The sequence below is a fragment of the Ictidomys tridecemlineatus genome, chromosome 7, assembly GCF_052094955.1.
Source record: "Ictidomys tridecemlineatus isolate mIctTri1 chromosome 7, mIctTri1.hap1, whole genome shotgun sequence".
NCBI classification, from domain to species: domain Eukaryota; kingdom Metazoa; phylum Chordata; class Mammalia; order Rodentia; family Sciuridae; genus Ictidomys; species Ictidomys tridecemlineatus.
The window spans coordinates 191,358,182-191,385,804 of NC_135483.1; the positions used below are offsets into that span (position 1 = coordinate 191,358,182).

Here is a 27,623-nt window from a genome sequence, read left to right on the forward strand (position 1 = left end):
TCCCTCTAGCCTCGGAGCGCCCGCCCCGCAGCCAATGGAAAACACGTCTCGGCGATTGGCATCCTGGCCAGCCAATAGAAACGTTCAGCGGCTTCGCAGGGGGACGGAGAGCGTCAATGGGAAAGGCCCTCCCCAAGAAGTCCCGTAGGACAAAAATTTCATTCGATGTTGTTGCCTAGAGTTTGCCCCAGCGGAGGGTTGGCTTGAGATCTGCAGACTCCAGGGACCTGCTCTCGCTGGTTGGCATACTAGCGGTCTGAGACGACTGCAGGTTGCCCAGTGCGAAGTGTTGGAAACTACATTTCCCAGCATTCCAGGGCGCGCCCGGGGACCACAGATCCCGGCGCACCGCCGAGAGGCCAGATACTACAAATCCCAGCATGCCGCGCGCCCCACTCTTCTAACTTAGACTCTGATGTGCCGCGCAGTGTGCGCAAATTCTGAATCCCGCAGGCGGTGATGGTGGGTTCTGAATCCGAGACTTAAAACTAGACGAGAAGACCCACTTCATTCTCACAAGAAGATGACAACCCACAGAGAATTAACTTCTGTTTACATGCAACTCAGAAGTCTTCTGCAAATCATGGTAAGGTTGCAAACAACAAACAAAAACTGATTAAACCATGAAAGATTGTGGAACAAAATGACTTCCTCAAATCGTCTTCGTTTGTTTGGGGCGTCTTTTGAGTATTTCGCAGGGTTTTCTGGTTCATTCCTTCTTTGAACTGGGAAATCTACCGATTGTGTATATTTGGAATATCAGTACGGGAAGGGACACTAAAGAATGTGCTAATCCAATCCCTGTTGTTTTTACTCATGAGGAAGTTGAGGCCCAGAGAGGGGAGATGTTGGCCACAGTTCTAGCAAGTTAGGACAGAATTAGAATTCAGTTCTAGGCCTGCTGACCCCAGAGTGTGGGTTCCACTAGGAAGGTGATATTTTCAGCAGTATGACAATGTGATTGTTATTCTTGATGAACAGGAAATCAACCTTCATCCAGGATTGAAATATCCAGAAATTAGTAAGCATTTAGTGAATTTACTGCAAGTGAGGAAGTGTGATATTTGTTTTTCTTGAGTCTAGGTAGAATTTCATGTTTTGACTTGTTCTTTCTCTGTCACTCAAGGAAGATGTTTAACATGATTTCAGGAAGTAGGTAGAATTGATTTAAGCCACAATTTCCTTGGAGATCTCCTCTGTCCTTTCCTAGGTTTGTCTTCCTCTTTCTTTCCCTCTTCTCACCCATCTGAGCACACACTCAATTTTTTCTTCCATATAATTCAACAGACATGTTTTCAGCTCTGTCATTTGTCAGGCACTGAGTGGGTAAAAGGTGAAAGGCATGATCACTGTCACTAGGAAGATAACCATTGATTTAGGGAAATAAGGAGACTCCATTGAGATTCAAGTTGGATTATGATGCATAAAAGAAATAACATCAGAATGCCACAGAGATCCTGCTGGAGAGATTTATAATCACTGAAAAACTTTATGGAGGAAGTGGCATTTGAACTTGAAGGATGGATTTTTTCCTACATTAAAAAATTTATCCTTAAATGCTTTTGTCAATGAGGTAAAACAGTAGAGAAAGACTTTTCACATATGTATACACCCATATTGCCATCACCCAAATCAAGATAGAGAACGTTTCCAGCATTCACTGTGCCCCTTCTCAATCTGTACTACATCCACACATCTAGAAATAACCACTCTTCTGGCTTTATTACCATAGGTAATTTTGTCTGTACTTGAATTTCACTTATACGGTGTGTACATTATATGTCTGGCTTTTCTTGTTCATTGGTGTTTTTTATGAGATTCATCCTTGGTATGTATATCTTTTTTAAATTTTTTTTCATTTGCTTAGTAGTATGCCATATGATCACAGTTTATTTGATCTGTTGATGGTCATCTGGGTTGCTATCATTTTTTGGCTGTTATTAACAAGCTACATTCTTTTTTAAAATACTTTTTTAAAAAACATATTTATTTTATTTGTCAATGGAACTTTATTTATTTTTATGTGGTGCTGAGAATCGAACCCAGTGCCTCACACATGCCAGGCAAGCACGCTACCACTGAGCCACAACCCCAGGCCCAAAGCTACATTCTTATATGAACCTTTGTTTCTTCTTGTGGACATAAGCACACATTTCTAGGGAAGAAGTCGCTGTCTTGTAGAGTATGTATGTGATCAGCAACAGAGATATTGCCAGTTTTTCAAAGTGCCTTGTCCAGCAATATAAGAGAGTTCTAGTTGCCTCTTATCCTTGCTGACACAGGGTTTTTGTTGTCAGTCTTTATGTTAGCAATTTTGGCTAAATGTGGCATTTCATCAAAGTATTTATTTACATTTTTCTGATACTGAGCATCAGTGTCAGAATGCTTATTGCCAATTTGAATGTCCTCTTTTATGAAGTGACTGCTCAAGTATTTTGCCCCCTTTTACTTATTAATTTTTTTGGTAAGGGGGACTGAACTCAGGGGCACTTAACCACTGAGCCACATCCCCAGCCTTTTTTTGTATCTTATTTAGATACAGGGTCTTACTGAGTTGCTTCAGGCCTCTCTAAGTTGCTGAGGCATGTTTTTTCACTCTTACTGGTGTCTTTTGAAACAGAATTTCTTAATTACAATAAAGTGTAATGGTTTTGTGTTTATGTAACACTTTTTGCATTGAATTTAAGAAAGCTTTGGCTGTAGGGTTAACAGGATTTTTACAGGCAAATGTGAGAGAAGAACATGGCAAAAAAAAAAAAAAAAAAAAGCTTTCTCTAAAGCAAGCCTGGACACAGGCCTGTTTGAATTCATGATGGGCATTGGAAGGCCTGGAGTGGAGAAGCCTGTGAAGGGAGGTGGGGTGAGGCAAAGCTGGAATATTAGAAGGAAGGCATACTGCAAAGGATTTAAATTGTAGCCCTGGAGTATGGACATTATTCTGGAAGAAGCAGAGGGATTGCCAGAATATTTATAAGCTCAAATTGAACTCAGTTGTCTTTCTCTCACTCTTAAACTTGCCCCTCATCCTTCGTTGCTGTGTTTTAACACCACTGTCAGACAGCTTTGGCTTCCTGGGCCAGAATCCTGGGTATCCTCCTTCCCTCTCCCTGCATTCAACTGGTCACCAAGCCTCATAGATATAATAGTTTAAAAGTCTCCAACAACGTCTCCTTTTTCATCTCCAGCTGCTACCACCTTTGTTTAAGATCTTATAGTCTCATATCTGAAATAAGTCATCTGCTTCCAGTTCTTTTCACAGTTAGTTCCTGTTCTAACTAGTACAACCATTCTAAATTGACTGTTCTTCCTATTTTCAGCTTTAGAAACTTAAATGGTTATTCAGTGCCCTTAAGATAAACTAAAAACCCCTTGACTTGTCCTTTCTGATTTGCTTATTCATTTTTCCTGACTGAACTCAAGCCTCATCTCCTCCAGATGCCCATCCTTAATCACCCTTCCCCAGGCCACAGTGAGGTGAGTCATATTTGTTCCCCCAGGGGGCTGTGAGATCTCCAAGTGGGGACTTTGCTGTGTTTAGACTTTCACAGTGTATAGTACTGGCATGTGAATTCCAAGACCCTTGATGACTGGGCTCCAGCTTTGTGCTCCTCATTTTCCGCACCTGAAACCTGGGTTCCAGCCACTCTTGGTTCTTTTTCTGCATCAGTGTATGCTGCACAGTGCATGTCTCTGTGATTATGGTCACTACCCTCTTCTGCTTTTTTTTTTTTTTGGCCTGGAAAATGATTGTTTTTCCTTTCCAAATCTATTTCGTACCTCTAAAGTTATATCATATTCATCTCTTAGCACTTAATACATTGGAGCTTTTTAAGCACAAGAACCTTGTTTTAACTTAATGTAACCTTCTAGAACATAATAGGCACTAATTTTTTTGAGTAAATGAATGAATTGGTTGGGGCTAGACTCTATAGCATTGTTCTGATTTCTGCACTATAATGCACAGTAAGTAAATGGGGCTCTTTTCCTCAACTTTGAGACCTGAAGATCTATGTCATGTAATCTTAAAAAAAAAAAATCAGTTTGAGGGCTGGGGCTGGGGCTCAGCTGTAGTGCACTCGACTGGCATGTGTGAAGTACTGGGTTCGAATCTCAGCACCACATATTTATCAACAAATAAACGTCTATCAACAACTTAAAAATATTGAAATAAAATTAGTTCAAGTGTTCAGTTATGTGGCATTTCTTAGCCATCTTCCTAGGGGAGTCGGTTGACAAAAATGCAATGCCACAAATGACATTTTAGTTTTAGAACTATTGTTGTTGGCTGCAGCCATCTCCTGTTTATTTTATTCTGAATAGAGATCAAGAACATGGTCTCTGGCTCAGACAGTCCGGATTCCAAAGTAGGCTTGGCCCTTGGACTTTTAGATTTCAGCTTACCTGAAAAATGAAATGATTACAGCTCATGATGTTATGAGAATTCAACAAGATAATACATATAAAGCACCTGGGGAAAAAAGGCTCAATAAATGGAAGTTGTTTTTAGGCTTAATGTTTCACTGTTCCTAGGGGTAGCAGCAATTGCCACAGAGAGCTCCTGGTTAAAGCTCAGCCAAAGGGATGAGTTTTGGGTCCAGGATGGTGATGGCGGCTGCTATGTTTTGGGTCCCTATATCACCTAGGCCGCATTCTTCTCCTGGAGCCCCTCTCCACTCGCCTCCCCTCACGGTTCCCGGGCTGCAGCCCATCCAGGACCCTCTTCTCTCGCCGTGCCCCAACTGAAGATCAGAGGCGGTGAACTCAGCGCGGGGAACCTTGTGTGGGCGGAACTTGAGTGCAGCGGTGGGAGGCTTCCGGGGGAACCGCACGGTCGACGGGTCGGCGGAGATAGAAAAACGCCGGACGCTGGACTGATCATGGACGCTTGACAACCTGCGGTCAGGCGCCGGGAGGCCGAGCCAGCAACGAAAAGGACCCAGAGGCGGCAGGGACAGGTAGGGGCCGGTGAAAGGGCAGGCCGCGCCGGGGCCGACGCTCCAGGCTCGTCAGACCTCCGGCTTGGCGGCCTCTGCCAGAGAAACCCGCGGCCACGCCGCCCCGCCCCCGCCCCAGGAGCGCGCCCCGCGGCTCCTCACTCCACGCCAGCGGCCCTGCCTGAAGCAAGCTGCCAGCCCTGAGGACCACCCAGCTTGCGCCCTCAGCTTCCTCGTTGTGGATATCTTCGCTGCCCCATCCCCCCAAAGGCCACCCCTTTGCCCCTCTCCAGTTCATCAAAATAGCGCCCTCCGCTGTTGGGAATTCACCTCCGCTGGGTCCCTAGCCTCCTAGGGGGCCTTTGACTCCAAAAGAAAACGACTATCACTGTTTTCTTAAACTCTCCCTCACACACTGTGCGCTTCAGGCTGAGATCTTTTGCATGCACCGAAGTTTCTCCCCATTTCCCTACCTCCTTTCCACCCCAGCTGCTTCCATTTACTCTCTTTCCTTAGATACCCACCTGTCTCTTTACACGTGTCCATGTGGAAGGACAATTTTCCTCTCGTTTCCTTATTACCATCACCTACCTTCCTTTCCTTCCCCATCTCGCCCCTTCCTCCCTTTCCTCTTGTCTCCTCAGAACTCATTTCTTAACACTTTTCTTTTTCTGGCAGGACCTTTTTAGGTAATGCTAAGTGAGGCAACATAATAGTGTGAAAGGATTGTAGCTTTGTATGCCTGACTCCACAAGAAAACTTAAGTTTTTCTAGTACCAAACTATCTTTTAAATTTTTCCGTATTTTTCATTGGTACATTATAGTTGTACATAGTGGTGGGTTTAATTGTGCCCTATTTGTACATGCAAACAATATAATTTGGTCATTGTGGTTCCCCGGTATTTACCCTTTCCCTCTCCTCCTCCTTCCCCCTTGTCCCTTTTCTCATCTACCTTGGATTTTTTTTGACACCCCTCCCCCCTTTATTTTTCTTTTTCCTCTCTTGCTTCCACTTAGAAAACATACAGTTTTGACTTTCTGAGTTTGGCTTTTTTCACTTACCATAAGCTCAGGTTCCATCCGTTTTCCTGTAAGTGACATAATTTCATTTTTTATGACTGAGTAAAACTCCATTGTGTGTATATACTTTTTTTTATCCGTTTATCCATTGATGGACAACTAGGCTGGTTCCATAGTTTGGAATTGTGCTGCTATAAACCGGGTTGGCATGTGTTACTGTAGTTATGCTGACTTTTAATTCTTTAGGATAAATATTGAGAAATGGTATAGCTGGGTCATATGGTGATTCCATTCCTAGTCTTTTGAGGTACCTCCATACTGATTTCTGTAGTAGTTGTACTAATTTATAATCCCACCAACATTGTAAAAGTGTTTCTTTTTTTGTTGTTGTTAACCAGACTATGCTTTTGTAAGTTGTTCTTTATTTTACTATACAAAACTCTTTTCCTTCATTTTGTCATACTCCCCGATTTGCATCATTTATGGAGGACACATCTCTGCTTATGTGGGACTCAAGTAGGTATGTTGTGTGTCCACATACACTCAACATGTAATTAGATTACAAAATTGAGGGGCCTTCCTGTACCTAATGTATTAGGGATAGCAATATAATATCTGCATTGTTTTTCCAAGTCCTGTTATTATTGAGGTTTTATACAGATATTGAGTTATGTGTAGTAAAATGTCACATATCAATAGAGGAATTTACCCTGTGGACTTACACAGTATTTTCTAAGTTTGAATATATTGTTGCTTATCTTTTACAATGCTTTTTCTCCTTTCTTAATGCTTAAATAACGTGTGTGTGTTTTGCTAGGTGTGGAACCCAGGGCCTTATGCATGTGAAGCATACACTCTACCACTGGGCTACATCCTCAAACCTTAAATTACTTTTTAAATTAAATGAAATATGGTTCTTGTCAGCTGTTTGTTTTATCTTGTTCTTTTTGTAGATGAGATTCTGATAAACAGAGGCAACTCATTTCAGCTTCCTATGTGTTATGGGCAATATCCTTTGTCTCTGAACCAGAATTTGTAAATGAGGTAGATATAAAACAAGTATGGAGAAACTCCTGTGTTTCTTTAGGCTGGTAATCTTTTTTTGGTGGGGAGTGGGTATTTAACCCAGGGCACTTGACTGCTGAGCCACATCCTCAGTTCTGTTTTGTATTTTATTTAGAGACAGGATCTCACTGAGTTGCTTAGCACCTCGCTTTGCTGAAGCTGGCTTTGACCTCCTGTCTCAGCCTCCTGAGCCTCTGGGATTATAGGAGTGCACCACCACATCCTGCTCTTTAAGAGCCTATAAGGGATGCCTCTGGGAGAGGGACAGATGGGGAAGTGATTTAGACAAAGTGTGTTTCAAACCTCAAAATTGTTAGGACAAAATCCTCTTAACTTCAGGTTGAACCCTACCCATCTCAAAAAGTGGTCATTGTATCTGGACTGAGTAGCTATTTTATCTTTATGAACACTATAACATTATTCTGGCGTCTGGTCCAGCTTTAAATAAATACAGACTTTGGAAAGGAGAAGGAAGAATGACTGACATACCTTTCTTTTGGACAGATCTCAAAGTCAGAGAATGGCAGGTGAACAGAAACCCTCAAGTAACCTTCTGGAACAGTTTATTTTATTAGCCAAAGGTACCAGTGGCTCAGCCCTCACTGCTCTCATAAGCCAGGTGTTGGAAGCTCCTGGAGTATATGTCTTTGGAGAGCTGCTGGAGTTGGCCAATGTGCAGGAGGTAAGAGCAGTTTCCAAATAATTGGTCTGTTTTTTTTCTCTAAACCTTTTCTGTGACTTCTCTAGGTTTTCCAAGGAATTTCACTGCTGAAGTATTGTGTACCTCTAGGGTACTATTTAAGGAGTGATAGGAGATGGTGAGGCAGAGGAAAAGATTAAAGATGATGTCTTGGGTTTCTTTATTCAATATTAGTCCCTTGGGCAAAATTAGATTGGGTTGCTAGTTATCTGAAAGATAGCAAAAAAGTCAAAATGGTGCTATAAGTGAGGTATGATGTTTAATAGGGATAGTTTCAGGCATTCTGAGGAACAAAAATCCTCCAGCACAATATAGAAAAGGAAGATTGGTCAGGGACATAATAGAAAATTATTGCTGTGTTGAACCTGAGATGGGCACGAATAGGAAAGTGTTGTTCCTGTGGAAAAGGTCAATGTTGTGTTAAAATAGATGTGTTAAAAAGTTAAGAAAAATAAAGCAAGAAAGTATTCCATTTAGCTTTGTTGATTTGTTTGATTGTTGTATTCTTTTTGGTCAATGTGCCTTAAAAAATGAGATATTTTAAGAGTGACCAAGTGGAACAAAGAGATGGAAAGCAACTTACACTACTTTAGGCACTTGTGTTTTTATTTGGATTCAGGGGCACTTAACTACTGAGTCACATCCCCAGCCCTATTTTATATTTTATTTAGAGAAGTGCAAGCATGTTTTTGCTTTGGAAGGGAGCTCTCAGAAGCTTTGATGTGTTGGTGGCAGGTTCGCTTTCTCTTTGCCATCCTGGGTTTCTGGTGGTGCAGAATGGCGACGACTAAAGGATGGCCACTATGGGCAGATCCAGGTGCGGTACTTCTTGCAGATCATGTGCTGGATGCTTCTGAGAGTGGCCTTTGTATTCTGATGGTGGTGGTGTTCTGTATGTAGGAAAACTGTATGTTTTCCCTCTAAGTGGCTGACTTTTGCTGGATGGATCATTACCTTCATGAGCATCATGACACCTTTGCCATTAGCTGCTGGGTCTGTGTCCATAGCCAGTTGTAACCACAGCAGTGGGCCTTAAGGGTATTGGGCTTGGTGCTGTATGTCTGCTTCTAATTCTTGGTCAGGAGGTAGAGTAGTTCCTTATGACCATTCTGCATATGTCTCCCCTTCTTCTGCTGGCCAGAAATGGAACTAGAGAGCCACTGTATTTTTTATTTATTTATTTTTTAGTTTTAGGTAGACACAATATCTTTATTTTACATTTATGTGGTGCTGAGGATCAAATTCAGGGCCTCGTGCATGCTAGGTGAGCGCTCTACCACTGAGCCACAACCCCAGCCCTGCCATTGTACTTTTTAACTGTAAATTTTTATTTAATGTTAGTCTTGTTTGCTATAAGCTCTGTGGGGATAAGAAAGACTTGTGCTCACCATAACTTTATTGGAGTGGAATACATAGACTGACACACAGTAGGCTTTCAGTGAATATTTAGTTTACCAGAGATGGAAAATTAATATTTTGGGCAGATTTGAGAGAACTGGGTTTACTTTTCAACAGAAGACATGACCTTTAGATTCATGAAAAGCCTGAATGAAAATGCCAAACAGTTGATTCTGAAACTGTGCAAGATTGGTGAAGAGGAAATACATGGAAATTAAAGCTGGCAAGACCTTATGGCCTTATCTGTTTTAGAGAAAGTAGTCTGTTCCAGCTAGTGTTTTAACTGTCTCTCTGAAAAGGGGACTAGATTTGGTGGTCTTTACAGGTCTCTTCCAACACTGATTCAGGGACCTATAGAGGTTTGTAATACCTTAGAAGGTAGGCTGAGGTAGAGAGTGGTAGAGTTCTTACTCTTATGCTTAGCAGATCACCTTTTTCTCCACAGTTTGCGTTTTTCCATTTGTGAGCTGGGAATAAGCTAGCTGCCTTTCAGTGGTCTGAAATTATGGTTCTTGGAACTTTTTTTTTTAATTTTTAGTTTTTTGGAATTTTCTTTTAAATGGCTAAAATTGAATAGTAGTAGTACTGTTGTTACCGTTTAGATATTACTGAGTTTGGTAAATTGGGGCTGTGTGTATGCACATCCATAAACAAAATTGGTGCTTGATTGTAGTAAAAGAAGCACCCAGTTAAGGTAATTGACAGCAGAGCAGTTCCAGGCAGAGTAGTAGTTCTTCTGTTTTTCTACAGTGTCTTCAGTGAAGAATAAGTAATTTTAATGAAAGTTTTTATTTGGGGAAGCCTGATATCCTGGTTTCCTGTCCTAGTCTGGCTTTTCTTTCACACTTTATGCTGTGCTACTCTTTACAAGGGTGAATAATCCATATATGGTCCTGAAAGTTGGACCCTAAGTTGTGTTCAGTTGGGTTGATAGTGATTCTCAACCTCCTGAACTGTTGTGTGAACAGGACTGTCTTTGTTTTGATACTGGAGATTGAACCTGGAGGTGCTTACCCACTGAGCTACATTCCCAGCCCTTTTTATGTTTTATTTTGAGATAGGGTCTAAGTTGCTCAGGGCCTTGCTAAGTTGCTCAGGCTGGCTTTGAACTCAAATCTTCTTACCTCAGCCTCTGAAGTTGCTGGGATTATAGGCATGCACCACCACACCTGGCCCAGTCTTTTTTTTTTTTTTTTAAAGTCGTAGGTGGATGCCCAGTCTTTTTTTTTTTTTTTAAGTTGTATATTTTATTTGTTCATTTTTATGTTGTGCTGGGGATTGAACCCAGTGCCTCACGTGTGCTAGGCAAGCAGTCTACCAAGCCACAACCCCAGCCCCCAGTCTTTGTTTTAATGCAAAAGGAGACCTGAGAAAAGTTGAACTGCTTCCAGTGCTTAATGCCGTGTGTGTGTGTGTGTGTGTGTGTGTGTGTGTGTGTGTGTGTGTGTGTGTCTGTGTCTGTCTGTCTGAAGCAGCTACTGGGACATGCTAGGTGTAGAATAAAATGTCATCCTAAGGAAGAGAGATTGAATTTGGGATTTTAATAATCTTATTTATTTTTTTTCCCAAAGAATCAAGAGTTAAGGGACCCCAGGGGCCATCTTATCAAACAATACAGAATAAATAGCTGTGGCATCTTTGGCACATGGTCACCCACCTCTGTTCAAGCACTCTAGTGATTGGTATATAGCTTGGTCTGTGGTAAACTTTGTTTTTCCTCCTCAGCTTGCAGAAGGAGCAAATGCTGCTTATTTGCAGTTGCTGAACCTGTTTGCCTATGGAACATACCCAGATTATATAGGTGAGTTGATTAAGATCCTTCAAAAGACTTAACTATGTCGATCCATTTGGAGGATGATAGAGGTTCTAGATAAAATGTTGCTTGTGTTTTTTGGGAGAATTTTTGATAGGGCTGTTATCATGTTACTGCAGGTGACCTCACAAAAGGGATTTTCCTTCTCACTTTTTATTTTCCATCAGGTAAAATAGGGGCTGTGTGTATGCACATCCATAAACAAAGCCCTTGTTTATCTTCCAGGTGAGATTCTTGAGACCTAGTGTTCATAAAGTATCAGAATACCCACTTGTAAAATATTTCATTGTTTTAAATATTATTAAAATAACATGCTATATTGAAGAATGTTTGAAAAATAGATTTTAAAAGTAACTTACAGTTGTACCTCCATTAAATTACTGGTAGCTTTTTAGTGCTGGACTTGTTTCCCATTATGCTTGAATGTTCTATTCATCGGTGTAATTAGATTTATATATATATATATATATATATATATATACACAATTTCATATTTTTGACTTCATTTGCTACACAAGTCTTCATTTGCATATATATATTTGCATATATATATGCAAATGAAGTCAAAATATGAAATTTATACTTTATTTATTTATTGGTACTGGAGATTGAACCCAAGGATGCTTTATCATTGAATTAATTCCCATCCCCTTTTATTTTGAGACAGGGTCTCTCTAAATTGTCCAAGTTGCCCAGATTGGCATGCAATTTTCCTGCCTCAGGCTCCTGAGTTGCTGGGATTGTAGAAGTGCACCACTGTACGTGGATTTACTCAATTTTAACATCTCACAATCTCCTATTCTACCACAAAGATACATCCCCACTCCATTTGAGTCGTTTTTAAATTAGAATCTTAAGTTTCAGGAATAAGGGACTTGCATATCCAAATGCTTTCTTGTCTTATACCCAAACCACTTTTTTTTCTCCTGGATTTCCTTTCCTTTTTCTTCCTTCCTCTTCCCCTCTCTCCCCCCCTTGCATCCTCCCATTCTTCCTCTCTCCTTCTCTTTTTTGCTTGCTTTTTTTCCACATGAAAGTAGACTGACACTCAGCTGTTTTCTACTTTATCCTCCACTTTCCCTCCTTTCTCATTGGTCATTTCTCCTTATTCTGTGCTGCTGTCAGACTGAACAGTTTGCCACTTCTTGGTACACCACATTTTTCTAATCTCTTTTGTTCCAATGAATGTGTCCTGTTTCTGTCCTCACTTACTAAGGAGGCAGCATTGTAGACTCTGGAAGCAGACTGCCTATATTCTAACTCTACTTCTGCTAGTTTTGTGTTCTCCAGCAAATGAAGTAATCTTATGTGCCTCAGTTTTCTTAGTTGTAAAATGAGAGTAACAATACAAGTCCATGATCCCTTACTTGCACTTCTTGAGGCTAGATGTTTTAACAGTTTAGAATTTGGTGGACTTTGAAAAGGTAATATGTGTTTGCCTTTTCATGTAACATTCTAAGAAGGATGTGGGCAGCATCTGTATTTGAACATATCCATAATTTTGCAACAAAATAAGTAAATATTCACAACAAGTGAGATAAAAGCCAGCCTCAGTTCAGTCCTGTCTTTAGGACAGGAACTGCCACCACATGAATTTCAGCACCCTGCTTAAGAAAAAAGCAATCAGTTTGGGTTCAGCTTTTTGAAATCCAGAATTATGTAAAGGGATTGAGGACATTTGGAATCCGTCTTGGGTTTGTTATGATAACTGGATGTTTGCCTGTGTGCCTGCGTGTGTGTGTGCTGTATGTGTGTGTGCTGTATGTCATCTGCAGCTACTGCCCTCCTCGATTGCTGCTGTGATTCTTATTATTACTAAAGTTTTGCTTATCTCTCAAGGCTCATCTCAAAAAAACACTCCATCTTTTCCATGAAGCCTGCCTTTCTCTCTCTTCTATACCTCCCAGATGAGATTGTTTTCACTGTCCCCTTCTCTCCCCCCCTCCTCCTCTATCCCTTCTCCCCCTCTTTTTGTCTATTCCTCCCTCTCCCCTTTTCTCTTGGAAGTTTGTATCCTTCTGGTAGCTCTGCTTTGCATTTGTAGCTAGTGAAACATTGAATTATAAGACTGAGGATAAGTCCAGGGCCAAAGAGTTGCACAGCAGTAGGTGTTTGGAGCTCCTGAAGTTGTGTGGTGCAGCAGCCTTGACAAAGCCCATCTTATTCATCTTTGATTTCTCTTAAGACAGCACCTTGCATAGAACAGATGCTCATTGAAGATATGTTGAACTTAAAATGAGTGTCACAATACAGACAGTATTCCATTAAGATAATTCCACTTAAGAAGATTTTGTTTGTTCGTGCCTGGCTTTTTAGGACACTAAACTCCTTGTGTTTAGAGACTGGTCTTTCCTTTTTTGGAAGCATGTTGTCTTTCAGAGAGGATGGGAGGTGCTTATAGAATGTTTGCCCAGTGAATAAATGCAGAGGCATGATAGTGATTTAGTAGTACAATTGGTGGGGAGTTGATGAGCTTATTCCATAAAATATCCTAATTTTATTTTGTGTCTTGGTTTTTGTGGTGGGTGGGACTGAGCAGCCAACAAGGAGAGCCTGCCAGAACTGAGTGCAGCTCAGCAGAACAAGCTGAAACATCTTACCATCGTGAGCTTGGCATCAAGAATGAAGGTACAGTCCCAGCTCCTTCCCTGCCTTCCTCCATATCCCAAGTCAGGTGTCTCCTTGGCATCAATGAGGGAACTCCTACCTACTCACAGTAGAGTTGTATCCTAAATACATAAAATTTACTTGGCAAAGAGGAAAAGGTGACAAGGTGGCATAAACAGTTACTCCTCATTCCTGTGTTCAGGAAAAACATGTCCTGCAGGGGCTGAATCACCAGGTCTTGTTCTGGCATGCCATGGGTCCTCACATGAACTGAGCATTTTGGCATGTTAAAGGGAGACTGCTGTTGAAAGATACATATTTTTCAAATGGCAGGGTATCTTGCGGCAAGTTAACAACTTCTTCTGTTGCTCAGTGCACAGTGAACTATACCCATGTTGGAGGAAGATCTTGGTATATTGGATTTACTGAGAGTGAGTGTGTCCCCCCCACCCCCGTGTTGAGGATTAAACCTGCAGTCTTGCCCATATTTTGCAAATACCACTGAGCCATACCCCCAGCCTTTTTTATTATTATTATTTTCAAGGTTATTATTCTAATTGGAATTTTTGCCTCTTATGCTAATTTTACATTCTATCCTTCTGTAAGATTTCATTCCATCATACTTTGGAGTTCTGTGCTCCAGTGGATTTAGAAGAAGCCTTGCAGCCGTGTGCTCCCAGCCATTAATAAAGACAGTCCAGACTCAGTTAATTTATAGTTGACTTGGATTCTTTGCCTAGCCTCCTAAGTTTTTGTGGGAATATGCTTTTGAAAAAGTTTGATTTTTGATTGCACTTGAGATATGTATGTGTTCTTGGGCTGCTGTTTCAGTTGCTGAAATTATTTTACCTGATCTATTCACAAATTTCTGAAACTCATTTTAAGTAGAAGGCTCTCCCCCTACCCCCATCCCTTTTGGTGGTGCAGAGGATTGAACTCAGGGCCTTGTGCACACTAGGCTTGCGCTCTATCACTGAACTATATCACCAACACAGTGGGTCCAACTTTGGGAAATGAAGACCTGACCTTTTTCTAGTCCTGCACATGGACTTCTCGAGTGTTATAAGGGTAGGATGACTTTTCTTCCTTCTGCAGCCTATTATTGTAAGCCCAGCCATCACCCCTGGATAGCATGCCCTTAGCCATGGAGCGCCCTTCTAGATGTGTTTGCTGTATTTTTTTTTTTTGTGTGTGTGTGTGTGTGTGTGTGCTCTTTCTTTTCTTTGTGTCTACAAATTTGATTTCTGTATTTTATTTCCAAACTGTAGTAATGTGGCAGGATTTGCAGAAAACTGGGTATTTATATATTGTCAAGACCTTGCATGCAGTATATTGGTACAATCCAATAAAGGATTTGTTGGGGATTTGCATTGGTTGCAAAAATCTGAGAAAACATACAGACCTTAAGGTGCCATCTTTGCTGGCTGTCTTCACTGGCCACTTGTAGGAATAAGTGATGGCCTGCACATTTTTTTTTTGCTATAGCATTTTGCTGGGCAAGCAGCCAGTTCTCTCCAGGGCCTGGGATCTCTTGGAGGTTTATGATAATCTGGCATTGTATGCAAAATAAGCAAGCTTCTGGAAGGTGGCAGTGTGGCACACACTGTTTCCTTTTTCTCTGAAAGGCATCTTTCACACCCTGTGCTCCAGGGTGTGAAAATTGAAGTCTGGGTGAAGTCTAGGATGTAAAGAATAAAGAGGGCACCTTCTTGGATGCCATAGGGTCTTGTTACAGGTCCTGTGATTCATTCATCTACTTTTGTTGCCTTAGACATGAATGATTATCACTGACCTGCATCACCTGAGCCCAAAATTTGCTGTTGTCTATGTGGGTAATGCCCACATTTTCATTAATGCTTGCCAGATGGTTTTTATAACTATCACATGGCCTTATCCACAGTGTATTCCCTACTCTGTGCTGCTGAAGGATCTGGAAATGAGGAATCTCCGAGAATTAGAAGACCTCATCATAGAGGCTGTCTACACTGACATCATCCAGGGCAAGCTGGACCAGCGAAATCAGCTGCTAGAGGTGGATTTCTGCATTGGCCGTGACATCCGCAAGAAGGATATCAATAATATTGTCAAGACCTTGCATGAATGGTAAAGCTGAAATGAGGAGGGGGATAGCTAGCTTGTCCTTTGTGCATCTACATGCAAAAATGTGATCACCAGGAGTCAGCTGAGGGCTTGGGGTGAACCAGATAGTGAGCTGCATTTGTGATTACAAATATGTGGCAACAGGAATCATTTCACTCATTTCACTTGTACGATTGTTCTTGCCTTAAATGCAGCCGAGGGTTATTTAACAGTGGGCTCTAAAATATCCAGACCTAGCAGGTAGAACTTCACATCCTAGTTATTGGATGCCAGTCCTATACTTTGCAGATGTAGACTCAAAGTTTGGCCAAGATCAGAAAGTTTTTTGTAAGTTGTTTTTTTTTTGGGGGGGGGGATAAGAAACCTTTGTTCAGTGTCAGTAACATTGGGCTGGTGTTTGTGAAACACTGTAAGGGATAAGTAATGGGTGGTTCTAATTTGGAACACAGCCTCATGCAGAATATTTGATAACTATATCCTGATATATAAAAAGAATTGGGACATTTGTATATTCTCAATGAAATGTGATATTTGCAAGAGCTGTTACACATTCTACAAGGATTTGTTGTGGAGTTATTTAAATGATTTAGGGCTTATAAAGCTAGGTAGACTTAAGAGAAGTTTTAGTGAGCTTTGAAGGAGGGCCAGGAGTAGAGTAGAATTTGAGGTGAGTGGAGAATGTAAGCAGGCAGGCTTCATGCAGAGGGACAGGCAAATTGTTTTCTTTAAAACCAATGATCTCTATTTTATCCCCTGGAGTCTTTTCAGGGATGAATGGCCCACCTTTGATCCCTGAGGTCTAATGCCCCCCCCCCCCAGTTTCCCTCATTGACACTACTCTTAAACCTCAGGCATGTGCTTCCCACTCCTCACATTATGTTCTGTCCCAAGTGTGGCCCCAAACTCCTTCCTTGTGCAACATATGACAAAAGCAAGAGCTTTCAAAGATTGTTAAACTGTTAAATCGGAATAAACTTATAAAATGTCCACAGCACAAAAAAAAAATGGTCTAGAAACAAAATCTAGATTTCTGATCCTACTAAAGTTGTCTGTCCCAGTCCAGTTTTGATATGGCTGGTATGGTTTTCACAACCAGGGCCTGGTTTCCTGTTTTAAGCCCCTAGTATGTTGGGCCAAGATGTGGTACCTTGACTCCTAGCCCAGAGTGTTCACCAGGAGAGATTCTTAGAACTTCTATTGAGGTTTGGCATTCAATTTAGAACAGAATTGCTACATTGAGAGGTCCCACAAAAATGGCAAAATGTTTACAATATTGAATTTTATTTTATTTTATTTTTTGTACCAGGGATTGAACTCAGGGGCACTCAACCACTGAGTCACATCCCCAGCCTTATTTTGTATTTTAGAGACTGGGTCTCACTGAGTTGCTTAATGCCTCCCTGTTGCTGAGGCTGGCTTTGAACTCATGATGTTCCTGCCTCAGCCTCTCAAGGCACTGGAATTACATGTGTGTGCCACTGCGTCTGGCTCAATATCAAATCTTAAATGGAGGGGATATGAATATTTATTGTGCTATGCTTTCAAAAAATTTTTTTTTTATTTTAAAAATTTCAAAACACAGAAAGTGGAGAAAATAACAATGAGCAATAGGAGGCAATTAGAAAGGCACTTCAGCTTCTGAGGAAAGGAGTAATCTCCCAAATAGGATGCTTTTGGGGATTTTTTTTTTTTTTCCTGTGGAGAGTGATTAGTGTAATCTATCAAGTCTTGCTCACCTTCTTTAGTCCACAGTCTGTAAAACCATTTCCCATGGTCTATAGAAGTTGGATATGAGAGCTGTATTCCAAGAAAGTACACACAAGCCACCATATTTATCACCATCTTTCCTATTTGGACAATCTGGGGCAAGGGCAGAGGAGGTTAAAGGAAATCCTACAAGGTGCTAGGGAGACTTATTGGGAAAGAGATTCCTGAGGCTAGGGGAGAGTTCTGGGCCTTCTTGCAGCTCAGGGCTGGTTTTCTCTGTTACAGGTGTGATGGCTGTGAAGCAGTTCTGCTGGGCATTGAACAACAGGTCCTGAGAGCCAACCAGTACAAAGAGAACCACCACCGGACTCAGCAGCAGGTGGAAGCAGAGGTAAGCAAGAAGAGAATGTTTGCTCTTCTCTAGGGTGTAACCTGGCTGTTCTTTGTAGTGTTTTTGTTTTTGTTGTGTGAGCCTTGGTATGGCCAAAACAAGCAGTCCCCCCAATTAGGCATTGTTTTTGTTGCTGGAACATAGGAAAACATAGTGGGACACAGCTCCTGCTCTTGATCCTCTCTGTCTTCTGATTCTTGGTCAGTAGAGGGTGTGCAGACTTGGATTACAGAGAAGGTTGTAATTCTCTGATATACATGCATTTGCAACTATAGAGCAGAAGAAAACACATTTGGGAATAGATCTTAAAAATGGTTAGAAGGAGGCTGGTGTTGTAGCTCAGTACTTCCCTGGAGGGTGTTCTATCCTCAGCACCACATAAAAATCAGTAAATAAAGTAAAGGTATTGTGTCCATCTATAACCACCCCCCCAAAAAAAATTTTTTTTGTTAGAAGGAGTTGGGAAATGTGGCTCAATGGTAGAGCGCTTGCCAAGCATGCACAAGGACCTGTTCAAGAGCCAGCACTGGGGAGAAGAAAGCTAAAAGGATGGTGATTATCAGCTGTGGAGGAGGTACAGGCTTCAAGGCCTGGTAATGTCCTGCCTAAGTGGTATGGCAGGTGCAGAGTGTTTGTGTTATTCTTCTCTCAACAATATACATATATTACAAACATTTTTAATTTCATGATGTTTTATACTAGAAAAGCGAAAAATTCTGTGCATGAAAGGAAAACATAGGATGTGAGTGGGATTTTAGTGATGCCTTATTGTCCAGGACACTTGCAATCTCTTGCATGGATGCAGGCTCTGACTTTTGTGTTCTGTGCATTTGTGTGCCTACAGTATGATGCACAGAGTCCTTAAGATTAAAAGTATTGGTTTGTTTTAGCAATTAAAGTCCTTTTTAAGTGTGGCTGGGGCTTGAAATGTCAATGGTATTGAATGAGTTTTAAAAATCAGGTATTTTAAGAGTGGGGCTCAGAATTCCAGGTGTTTCAGGAACATAAAAAATGAGTAGACATGCTTTTCACAGAGGGGTTTGTGAATTTGGAGAGTCTTCTACACCTTAAAAAGAAAACCTATGCTTATTTATCTCCATAAAACCGGCTCTTGTTCTCTGCTTCACCCACAATAGGTACTCAGATTTTGAACTGAATGCTTCTGGAATTCCATATATGTGTGTCAGTGGACTGCTGAAGTAGGCCTTTCATGAACTAGTGCTAATTTATTTCAAATACCCTCCTCCCCATGTGTATACACTCTGGATGTTCAGTTCATGGTACTTTTTAAATCCTACTTCTAGCCAGGAAGGATAAATTACTTCTAATTTAACATTAGCAAAGGCAAAGTCAATTAGGAAATTAAGCCTGCTACTTCTTTAGTAAGCTGGGCAACCATCCTCTTGAATATATGGCCTCCTGTCTGATCTAGGATTGAGATGTGAGCAACTTAGGACAGGCTAACCACTTTCCTTTCTTTTTATTTTTCCTTGTAAATCAATTTTTGAGGAAAACAAGGTTTGGAGACCTAATCCTAGGGAAGCCTAGGTAAAACCTACCGCCTTTAACCTAGCAGGGGACACAGGTTGCTGGACTGTTGCTGATTGTGGCAGCTGGTGAAAAGTGAGTAGGGAAGGGGCATCATTGTGGTCATTGAAAAGATGAATGATGCTAGTTTTAGGATTTTGAACTGTTCAAGGTTACTTTCAGTGACTGGCATCAGAAGGAAGAAAAGCTGGTGTGAGAATCATAGCCTCTGGGACAGGAGTCCCTGTGTTTCTTCTTTGCTAGCAAAGTAATAAATCTTTTTCCTTTTTCTGAAAAAAAAAAAAAAAGCAAGTGAGCATGGAGTTGTTGTTGACACTGGGCCAATGTGAACCATGCTCTGTTCTTACTCAATAGTGTATACTCTTCTAATCATGGTTATTTAAAGAAAAAAAAAAGTGAACAAGTTTGTCATGGTAGCCCATTTTTGGAAAATACAGCTACCTCTGCTGGTAAAGCTTGGTGCCCACTAGGTGGCGCTAAGGACTTAGGTTTGAGAGAGAGATCTGAGAAGACCAAGGCCACCTCCATCACTATTTTAAATGATCTGTTGACTTAATAATCTTCTAGAAAACTTGGAACAGATGGATAGGAAAAGAGAGAGTGAATTGCAGAGGCTGTTTATTTTCTGTTCAGTTAGTTCATGGTCTGAAGCCCAGGGTAGGTGCTGATCATCCCCTGCTTAAGGCACATGGAACGTGCTTACCAAACGTTCAGAGTTGAAAAGAAAACAGCGATCTTCAGAAAACAAAGGTAGTTCTGTTATATTCTGCTTACTTTTGTACTTCAGTTACCCTTGGCCATTTATAGCCATTTTCTTAACTGGATGGGTAATCTTTTTTTTTTTTTTTTTTTTTTTTTTTTTTTTTAAATATTGTTTTAGTTGTTGATGGACCTTTTTTTAGTTTATTTGTATGTGGTGCTGAGAATCGAAACCAGTGCCTCACAAATGCTAGGCAAGCGTTCTTATACTGAGCTACAATCACAGCACAAGGTGATCTTTTCTTTATTGGTCCTTAAAGTCCATTGCTGTTCTCAAAGGGCAAAACTTAATGTTTTTCCCCAAAATCTCACAATAGCTTTCTTCTGGTGAGTTGGACCTTCCAGAACACCTTCCCTCTGAATGAAGATAGCCCTGTTACAAAATTATAAAAAGAAATATTCTTTCCTTTTAGCTCTTTATAGAAATAACGTATTTAATTATAATTCCAGCAAGTCTGGGGGTACAGAACTGTAATATTATGAGCTAGTTCATTGTTTCTGAGAAAGTGCTCTGGAGGGGAAGGAAGTTCACAAAGCAACTCTCATTTGATTTTAGAAGAGATTTTTCTTTATATTGAATGTGCCCATGTCTGATGTTCTATGAAATGTTAATATATAGCTATAGTTATACATTTACAAAATAGGCTGTGTTCAATTCATATAGGTAATAAAGCTAAAGAAGGCTCTATTTTCAGTTATGTAGAAAATCCCCCAGGAGCTAAGTCAGTGACAAATCTTGAGCTTTCTGACTGTTATAGTGGCACTAACAGTATGTCTTGGGTACCTGCTAGATAGGCTGTCTCCCATTTCCTGCTTCCCCCCTTTTTTTTTATTTTTGGCACTGGAGTTTGAACCTAGGAGTGCTTTGTCATTGAGCCATGTTCCCAGCCCTTTATATTTTTAATTTTGAGACAGGATCTCACTAAGTTTCTTAGGGCTTCACTAATTTGCTTATGCTAGTCTTGTCTTTGTGTTTCTCCTGCCTCGGCCTCCTGAGCCACTGGGGTTACAGGCGTGTGTTACTGCACCCAGCTCCTGCTGCTCCTTTTCTTTATAGCAATTTTCCAACTGTGGGTTCTATTTCCTGTTGTCTGCTTTTGCTTTGCCCCACAGCTGAAGGAAGTTTTCTTGCCCCAGAAAGCTCTTCTCTCTCCATTTGCCTGAATATTTAAGGTCTGTAATAGAGCCAGGCTGCATTTATTTTTTGTTTTTTGTTTTTTGTTTTTGCCAGCAGGTGTCTTAACTGGGAAATTCCTGAAGTCCATGTTTTGAAGAGCTCGACAAACTCTAGGTCATCTGTGGGTAGGTGGGGTGGGGTGGCCTGTAAGCCAGGCTCCTCCAAGAGGAAAATAAGGAAGAGTCGGGTCAGATTTAGACCAAAGAAGACAAGTCTGAGGCTATTTGTCATCAATTGAATGGGTTCTGTGGAAGAGGAATTAGACATCTCAAAGTCTAAGAGGTTGAAACAGATGTAACTGGTGCACCTACCTGCAGGTCCAGTCTGGAGTTCTGGAAGGAGCTCTGTGCTTAAGCCTGCCCAGCTCCTGGCAGAAGTTAATTGACTACTTCTTCATTTTTGTGGTACTAGGGATTGAACACAGGACATTGCATGTACTAGGCAAAATTCTTACCACTGAGCTACATCCCAAGCCTTTTTATTTTATTTTGAGACAAGGTCTCAATAAGTTGCTTAGGCTGGCTTTGAACTTGCAGTCCTTCTGCCTCAGCCTCCCAAGCCTCTGGGATGATAGGCGTGTGCCACTACACCAGGCTCTAATATTCCTTTTAACCCTGAGCGTCTGTGATTGGCCTTCGCAGTCCTTTTCGTGAGTTCTGTATGTTTAAAATGCCAACGGTAGGACTGGCAAAGTGCTTGCCTGGCATGCACAAGACTTTTTTGGGGAAAAAAAAAATTGCCAGCACTACAGCTGATGTCCAAGCAAGGCATCTGTCACACTAGCACCCAGTGTGGGGGCCACAGCACTCCCCCTCCTGAGGTTGTCTTTGTGGAGTTCTCAGGCCTTGTTTCTTGCACATAGAGATACTTGCCCAAGAAGCCCTCTTTTCTTTCCCTTAGTGTTTACATTTTGCTTCTGTGTGATAACTACTGTGGAGGACTTAGATTTGTTGGTAATCCTGTTGGTACAGGGAGAGGTGTATGCATGAGACACGGAGACCCAGTGCTAGAGGAGGTGATGGAGTGAGAGCACTGCCAGGCAAAAGCAGCTTGGGAACTCCAGACAGGTCAGTGTGGGTTGGAGTGGTCAGGAAAGGTTGTATGGAAGAGGCACTTGACTCTTCAGGCAGGTAAGGAGATTAGCTAAGGAGGTGTTTTGCCCAGGCTGGACTTGCAGGGTCGTGAAAGACGGAGATAAAATGAGTGCTTCTGAGTGTTGGTGTGGTGGGGAGGGACAGTGAATATAGCCGGAGTGAAGGGTCTGTGTTGAGGAGCAGGGAAGGAAGGTACCAGATCTTGAGTGGTTGAGTGGTGTTTAAAACTAAAGAAAGAACCAAGTTTTCTCCTGAGTCAAGTCCCTTGCTTTCCAGGGTCACTAAGCACCCAGGATAGCAGCTTATCAAGTGGGTACGAACCATAAGTGAAAGCTGCTTGAAGGTAAGCAGGCATTGGAATGAAGGGGAGAGTGGCTCTGGTTCTGTTTCTTGCTCAAAAGGTTTTGACAGGATCTTGAATCAATAGAATTGAGTTGCCTGTGATGGGGTGGCTGTGACACCCTCCTGAGGGGTGCTGGTGTAGCCAGGAGAAGGGGCTGTGTGCAGGCTCCTCTGGAGCTGCAGTGAGAATCTTTGGGTTCCTATGTGAGGACATGACACTGGAAGTAGTAAACTTTGACAAGAACAAAGTCTATGTACAGCTTAAAGAGTAAAATAGAACACTGGGGGCAGTTCCAGAGGTCAACAAGGGAACCTTGCTTCAGGGAATGAATATGCCCAGACAAGGTTTGCTCCTGGCTGGCAGGTCAGGGACTGACTGCTCAGCTGAGCTGTAGATACTCCAGATAGTCTAGAGCTAGCCCAGGACCCCTGAGACCACTCAGAAAAGAGAGATGCTAGTTAATATTCTTTTTCTTTTTACCTTTTTTTTTTTTTTTCTTTTTCTTTTCCTGGTGCTGGGAATTGAACCCAGGGATGCGCTACCACTGAGCCCACAATTTTTCTTTTGAGGCAGGGTCTTGTCAGGTTGTTCAGGCTGGCCTGGAACTTGGAATCCTCCTGCCTCAACCTCCCAAGTTTCTGGGATTTATAGGTGTGTACCACAAAGCCTGGCACTAATTAATTTTTGATAGACTTGAAGTGACTTTATGCTACAGAAACACAGGTACAAAGTAATTGAAAATAACCATTATTTGGAAATTGATTACTTTTTTTTAAAACTCATGTAGGGGTTAATAGATTATCAGTAAATCTCAAGACATCTTAATCAACATAGAAAACTATCGTCTTGCTTGATTAAAATTTTGTTAGCTTTTGAGGAAACCTCAAAATAAACCCTCAGGTACTGTCATTGCAGGACCTTCTCACAATGTGGAAGTCAGAGGTGACTGGCATGCAAAGAAACAAATTTAATTCATGCATTACCTCTTAAGAGTTTAATATTCCTCCTAATGTTTAGAAAGCATATCAAACTACAGAAGCATTGGAATGTTATTTTATAAAACAGTGACACCTGAGAAATCATATTTTTAAATCTCTCCTTCAAGGCCATCAAAATAGTCCTAGAAGTTAAACTGGCAATAACAAATCTTTCTCTTAAGAAAGAGAGGTATGCCTGCTTGCCCCATGCTTTCACTTACCAGCTCCACCAGTAACTGCTGAAGCAGAGACACCCAAATGGCAGGGAGCCCAAGGGAGGTAGGGCTACTGAGTTGGGGGTTCGGCCTGGCAGAACAGCTGATACACCCAAACTTGACCTAGACCTTGTTCCGTATTACCTGTCTCAGCCCACAGTCCTGTGTAACTATCCTGGCAGAAAGGTTCAGATGATGGTGAGTAACAGAAGTTTGGGGTTTGGTTGTTTCCACTTCACAAAATGACAGTGACAACAAATACCCACCTACAGTGGAGTTTGGTTGACTCTGAAGATGATTGCTCCTCTTCTGGAACTGAATATTACTCTCACTTTCACAGTCATTATTTGGTATTTGCATTTGGACTGTTTCTTACTCAAGCTCCTGATAGTCTGACTGTTTTGAATTTTTGATTTGCCTACTCCCTTCTTGCCCTGTAGAAAACCAAATTACTGCTTCTCAGAGAATATGGAAACCATCAAACAGGAAAGATACACTTACTCTGCAGCATCCTTCTCCTTCCTTCTAATGTGTGGGTTTTTTTTTTTAAAGAAGGCTTATATTTGAATGAACTCTTGCCTAGCACCTCCTTCTCTGCTTGCTTTTCCTTCATGTTTTCTTCCTTTTTTTTAATTTGTTTTTTAGTTGTAGATGCTGAGGATCGAACCCAGTATCTCACACTTGTTAAGCAAGTGCTCTACCACTGAGCTACAACCCCCAGCCCTGTTTTCTTCCCTTCAATGAGCTGAAGAGCAAAAATGTAAAAGCCATCAGGACTGGTATTGGGGATGGGCGTTTAAACAGGCACTGCACTGGAGTACATGCTCCATGGATTGGTATCATCAGTTTTCAGAAGGTATAGGTTGAACATCCCTAATCTGAAACATTCCAAAATCTGGAAATTTTTGAGCATAGGTAAAATCTATGCAAATATTTCAAAATCTGCCAAACTCTGAAATCTGAAACACTTCTGGCTCAGGGCATTTTAGATAAGCAATACTGATTTTGGGAAAATGTGGAACCCCTTTCATCCAGAAAGCTCATGTCCTGGAGTATCTCTTCCACAGATTTTCACAAAGTATGCAGGGTAGATGTAGAAGGCCATTTATCCCCACACCAGAAAACAAACAAGGAGCTAATTTTAAATGGTAGAACATTTACAGCACAGTAGTATACAGATATTCAAGAGGACATGTGTTGACATGGAAAAATGTTGCTTGGGTATTTTTGAGCCCTTACTTTGTTAACAGAAAAAAAGGTATGTTGCAAACAGTAGACTTGCCAGTTCTTTTCCTTAATTTCCTTTTGTCAATTATTTGGTTGAAACTCATGCCCTAGTTGTTTATTCAAGAGGAGTCCAAGGTACTTGTAGAAATATTTGGTTTCATACATTGCCTGTAGTTAGGTGAGTTTAGAATTATTCCATTACTCTTCTCTTTTTTTGTGTTGGGGATTGAACCTAGGGGTACTTAACTATGAGCCATATCCCCAGCCCTTTCATTTACTTATTTTTTATTTTGAGACAGGGTATCACTAAGTTGCTGAGGGCCATGCTAAGTTGCTGAGGCTGCCTTTGAACTTGCAGTCCTCCTGAGCTGCTGGCATTATAGGCATGTGCCACTGTGCCTGGTTTGCCCTTCTTTTCTAAGTGTGTTTTTACCATTAATTTCTTTTACCTTCTGGGTCATACTGCTTTGTTAGATGGTTTACTTCTACTTGTTTTAAACAAGAAAGCATTGGTTCCACTCCCCCCCCCCCCCTGTAGTACTGGGGATGGAACTCATTATACACACTAGGCAAGTGCTTCACCACTGAGATACATACATCCCCAGGCCTGGTCCCACATTTTTGCCAGACTCATTTCTGTTTACCTTCCTAAGCATCCCCTGTTTGTTTCTTCTCACCTGGATTTCTGAAGATCATTGGAAATTTTCTTGCAGACAATTTTTGGTGACTTCTCTGCCTCACTATACTGAGAACAAGTTGTTGTGCATGTCAGATGCTCACATCCACTTCTGTCTCTCTCCAGGTTACCAACATCAAGAAGACACTTAAAGCCACTGCGTCCTCTTCAGCTCAGGAAATGGAGCAGCAACTTGCTGAGCGGGAGTGTCCCCCTCATGCTGAGCAGAGGCAGCCTACCAAGAAGATGTCCAAAGTGAAAGGTCTGGTCTCCAGCCGCCACTAGGACCGGCTGGGGCAGCTGGCACTCACCAGGCCTGGGTCAGGTGGGGAGGGGACACCAAGGGCCTATTTCCTCCCTTCTCTACCTACAGTGAGTTCCAGACCTGCCCATCCCCTCACCAGCGTCTCCCCACCCATTGGTACCGTTCCAGAAAAACCATTACTCCTTTCCCCGCCCACCCCCTCATTCCTATTGTTCCCTCAGACTCAGGGGCTCCGTGGATGCCATCCTAACAGGGTGGACACTGCCCACTTCTCTCCAGGAGGTTCTTGTCTCTGTATGGGCTTGTCTCCCTGCCAGTTTTCTTTTGCTCCATGTCATTTTGTCAGGCTGGTCATAAGCCGAAGGCAGCTTTAACCAGCCCACAGGGATGACTGCGGAGAAGGCCCCTCTCTGGGCAAGGAGGGGGTGTTCCTTCTCTAGGCCCATGTACCACAGTCCCCATGATGGTGCAGGCGCTCTCTAGCCAGGTACCCACATGCTTGTTTTCCCTCTCCTGCCTTATCCCTGTTGGCAGCTCCAGTTCAACCATGGAGGGATGTGATGCTGGGCTATGTTTACTAAACCTTCGGGTTTTCAGCCTCTTAAACCCAGCTTGGATCTCTCGTTATTTGGGAGTGCTAGACTGACTAACCTCTGGTATCTGAGCACAAACAGAGGGTGCTGTGGGTCTGCTGGTGGCAGAAGTGTTTCTCCCAGCTTGGTGTCTTCTGCTGGCCACTCTTCCTGCTGCCTCTGACTGCTCAGCTTTGTTTTGGTGTGTAGGCCCCAGCTGCTCTCGGGGGCTGTCTGCCAGCACTTGTTCTCCCAAGACCTTCCACACTTCTTGGCCGCCCCTGTGGCAGGGGTGGTGGTGTTGGGGCCCCTTAGTCTGGTGAAGGACTGTTGCTGCTGCTTCTCTTCCTTCCTTCCCCTCCTTGGCTGGTGATCCAGAGCCCTCTGATGACAGCATACTCCTGGCCAGAGAAAAGGACTTGACTAGACTTTCTGAACTTGAACAGTTTCAGGTTATATTTTAATTTTTTTTTTGTACAGGTTAATTCTAATACATTTCAACATACTTTTTTCTCCCCTTGTGTCAATATTTGTTATAGACTAATCGCCGGGGATTTTTTTTACCTGGTTGGAGGGTGGCATGTGTGTATGTGTGTGTGTATTGTTTTGTTTTTATAAAGGGAGGTGGAAGTCCTGGACTGATACTAAAGTTCATTGAGGAAAAAGCACATTTTAGAACAACAACAACAACAAAAATAAAAGTGTAGATTTGATGTATGTGCCTGGAGTGTGGGGTCCCATAGCTGGTAGATCTGGAAAGGTGGGGAGTCGGGTGGTTCAGGGAAATGAGATGCTACCATGGTTAAAAAATGGGTTTTTCCTTTTCCTAAAATGTTCAGCAGATGTTGCAGTGTTCTCATGTCTCTTTCATGTTGGTATGTGTGCCCGAACAACACTGTGCCCAATGAGAGAGAGAAGTGTAATTCCCAAAGAGTCTTTCATGATTCCCTGGTCACATACTTGTGGAAAGGGGGTTCTATTATTAATAAACGTGGCACTCCCTGCATCCCCTATCCTCATTGGAAGTTAATTGCT

General features: G+C 41.9%; 1 protein-coding gene across 4 annotated transcripts; it reads left to right on the top strand.

Moving 5' to 3' along the window:
* The first annotated feature begins 14 nt into the window (after positions 1 to 14).
* Cops7b (COP9 signalosome subunit 7B) lies at positions 15 to 27,301 on the top strand. Of its 4 annotated transcripts, XM_013359191.4 has the most exons (9): positions 15 to 586; positions 4,644 to 4,955; positions 6,908 to 6,998; positions 7,524 to 7,701; positions 10,843 to 10,918; positions 13,470 to 13,558; positions 15,438 to 15,640; positions 17,630 to 17,735; positions 25,878 to 27,301. In XM_013359191.4, exons 3-9 carry the CDS (start codon positions 6,994 to 6,996, stop codon positions 26,034 to 26,036), a joined length of 816 nt encoding a protein of 271 aa, XP_013214645.1. In that variant the 5' UTR covers positions 15 to 586; positions 4,644 to 4,955; positions 6,908 to 6,993; the 3' UTR covers positions 26,037 to 27,301. The 4 variants fall into 4 exon arrangements, with proteins under 4 accessions (XP_013214645.1, XP_040123934.1, XP_013214646.1 ...); XM_040268000.2 differs by lacking the exon at positions 6,908 to 6,998; XM_013359192.4 differs by lacking the exons at positions 4,644 to 4,955; positions 6,908 to 6,998.
* Positions 27,302 to 27,623: the final 322 nt, after the last annotated feature.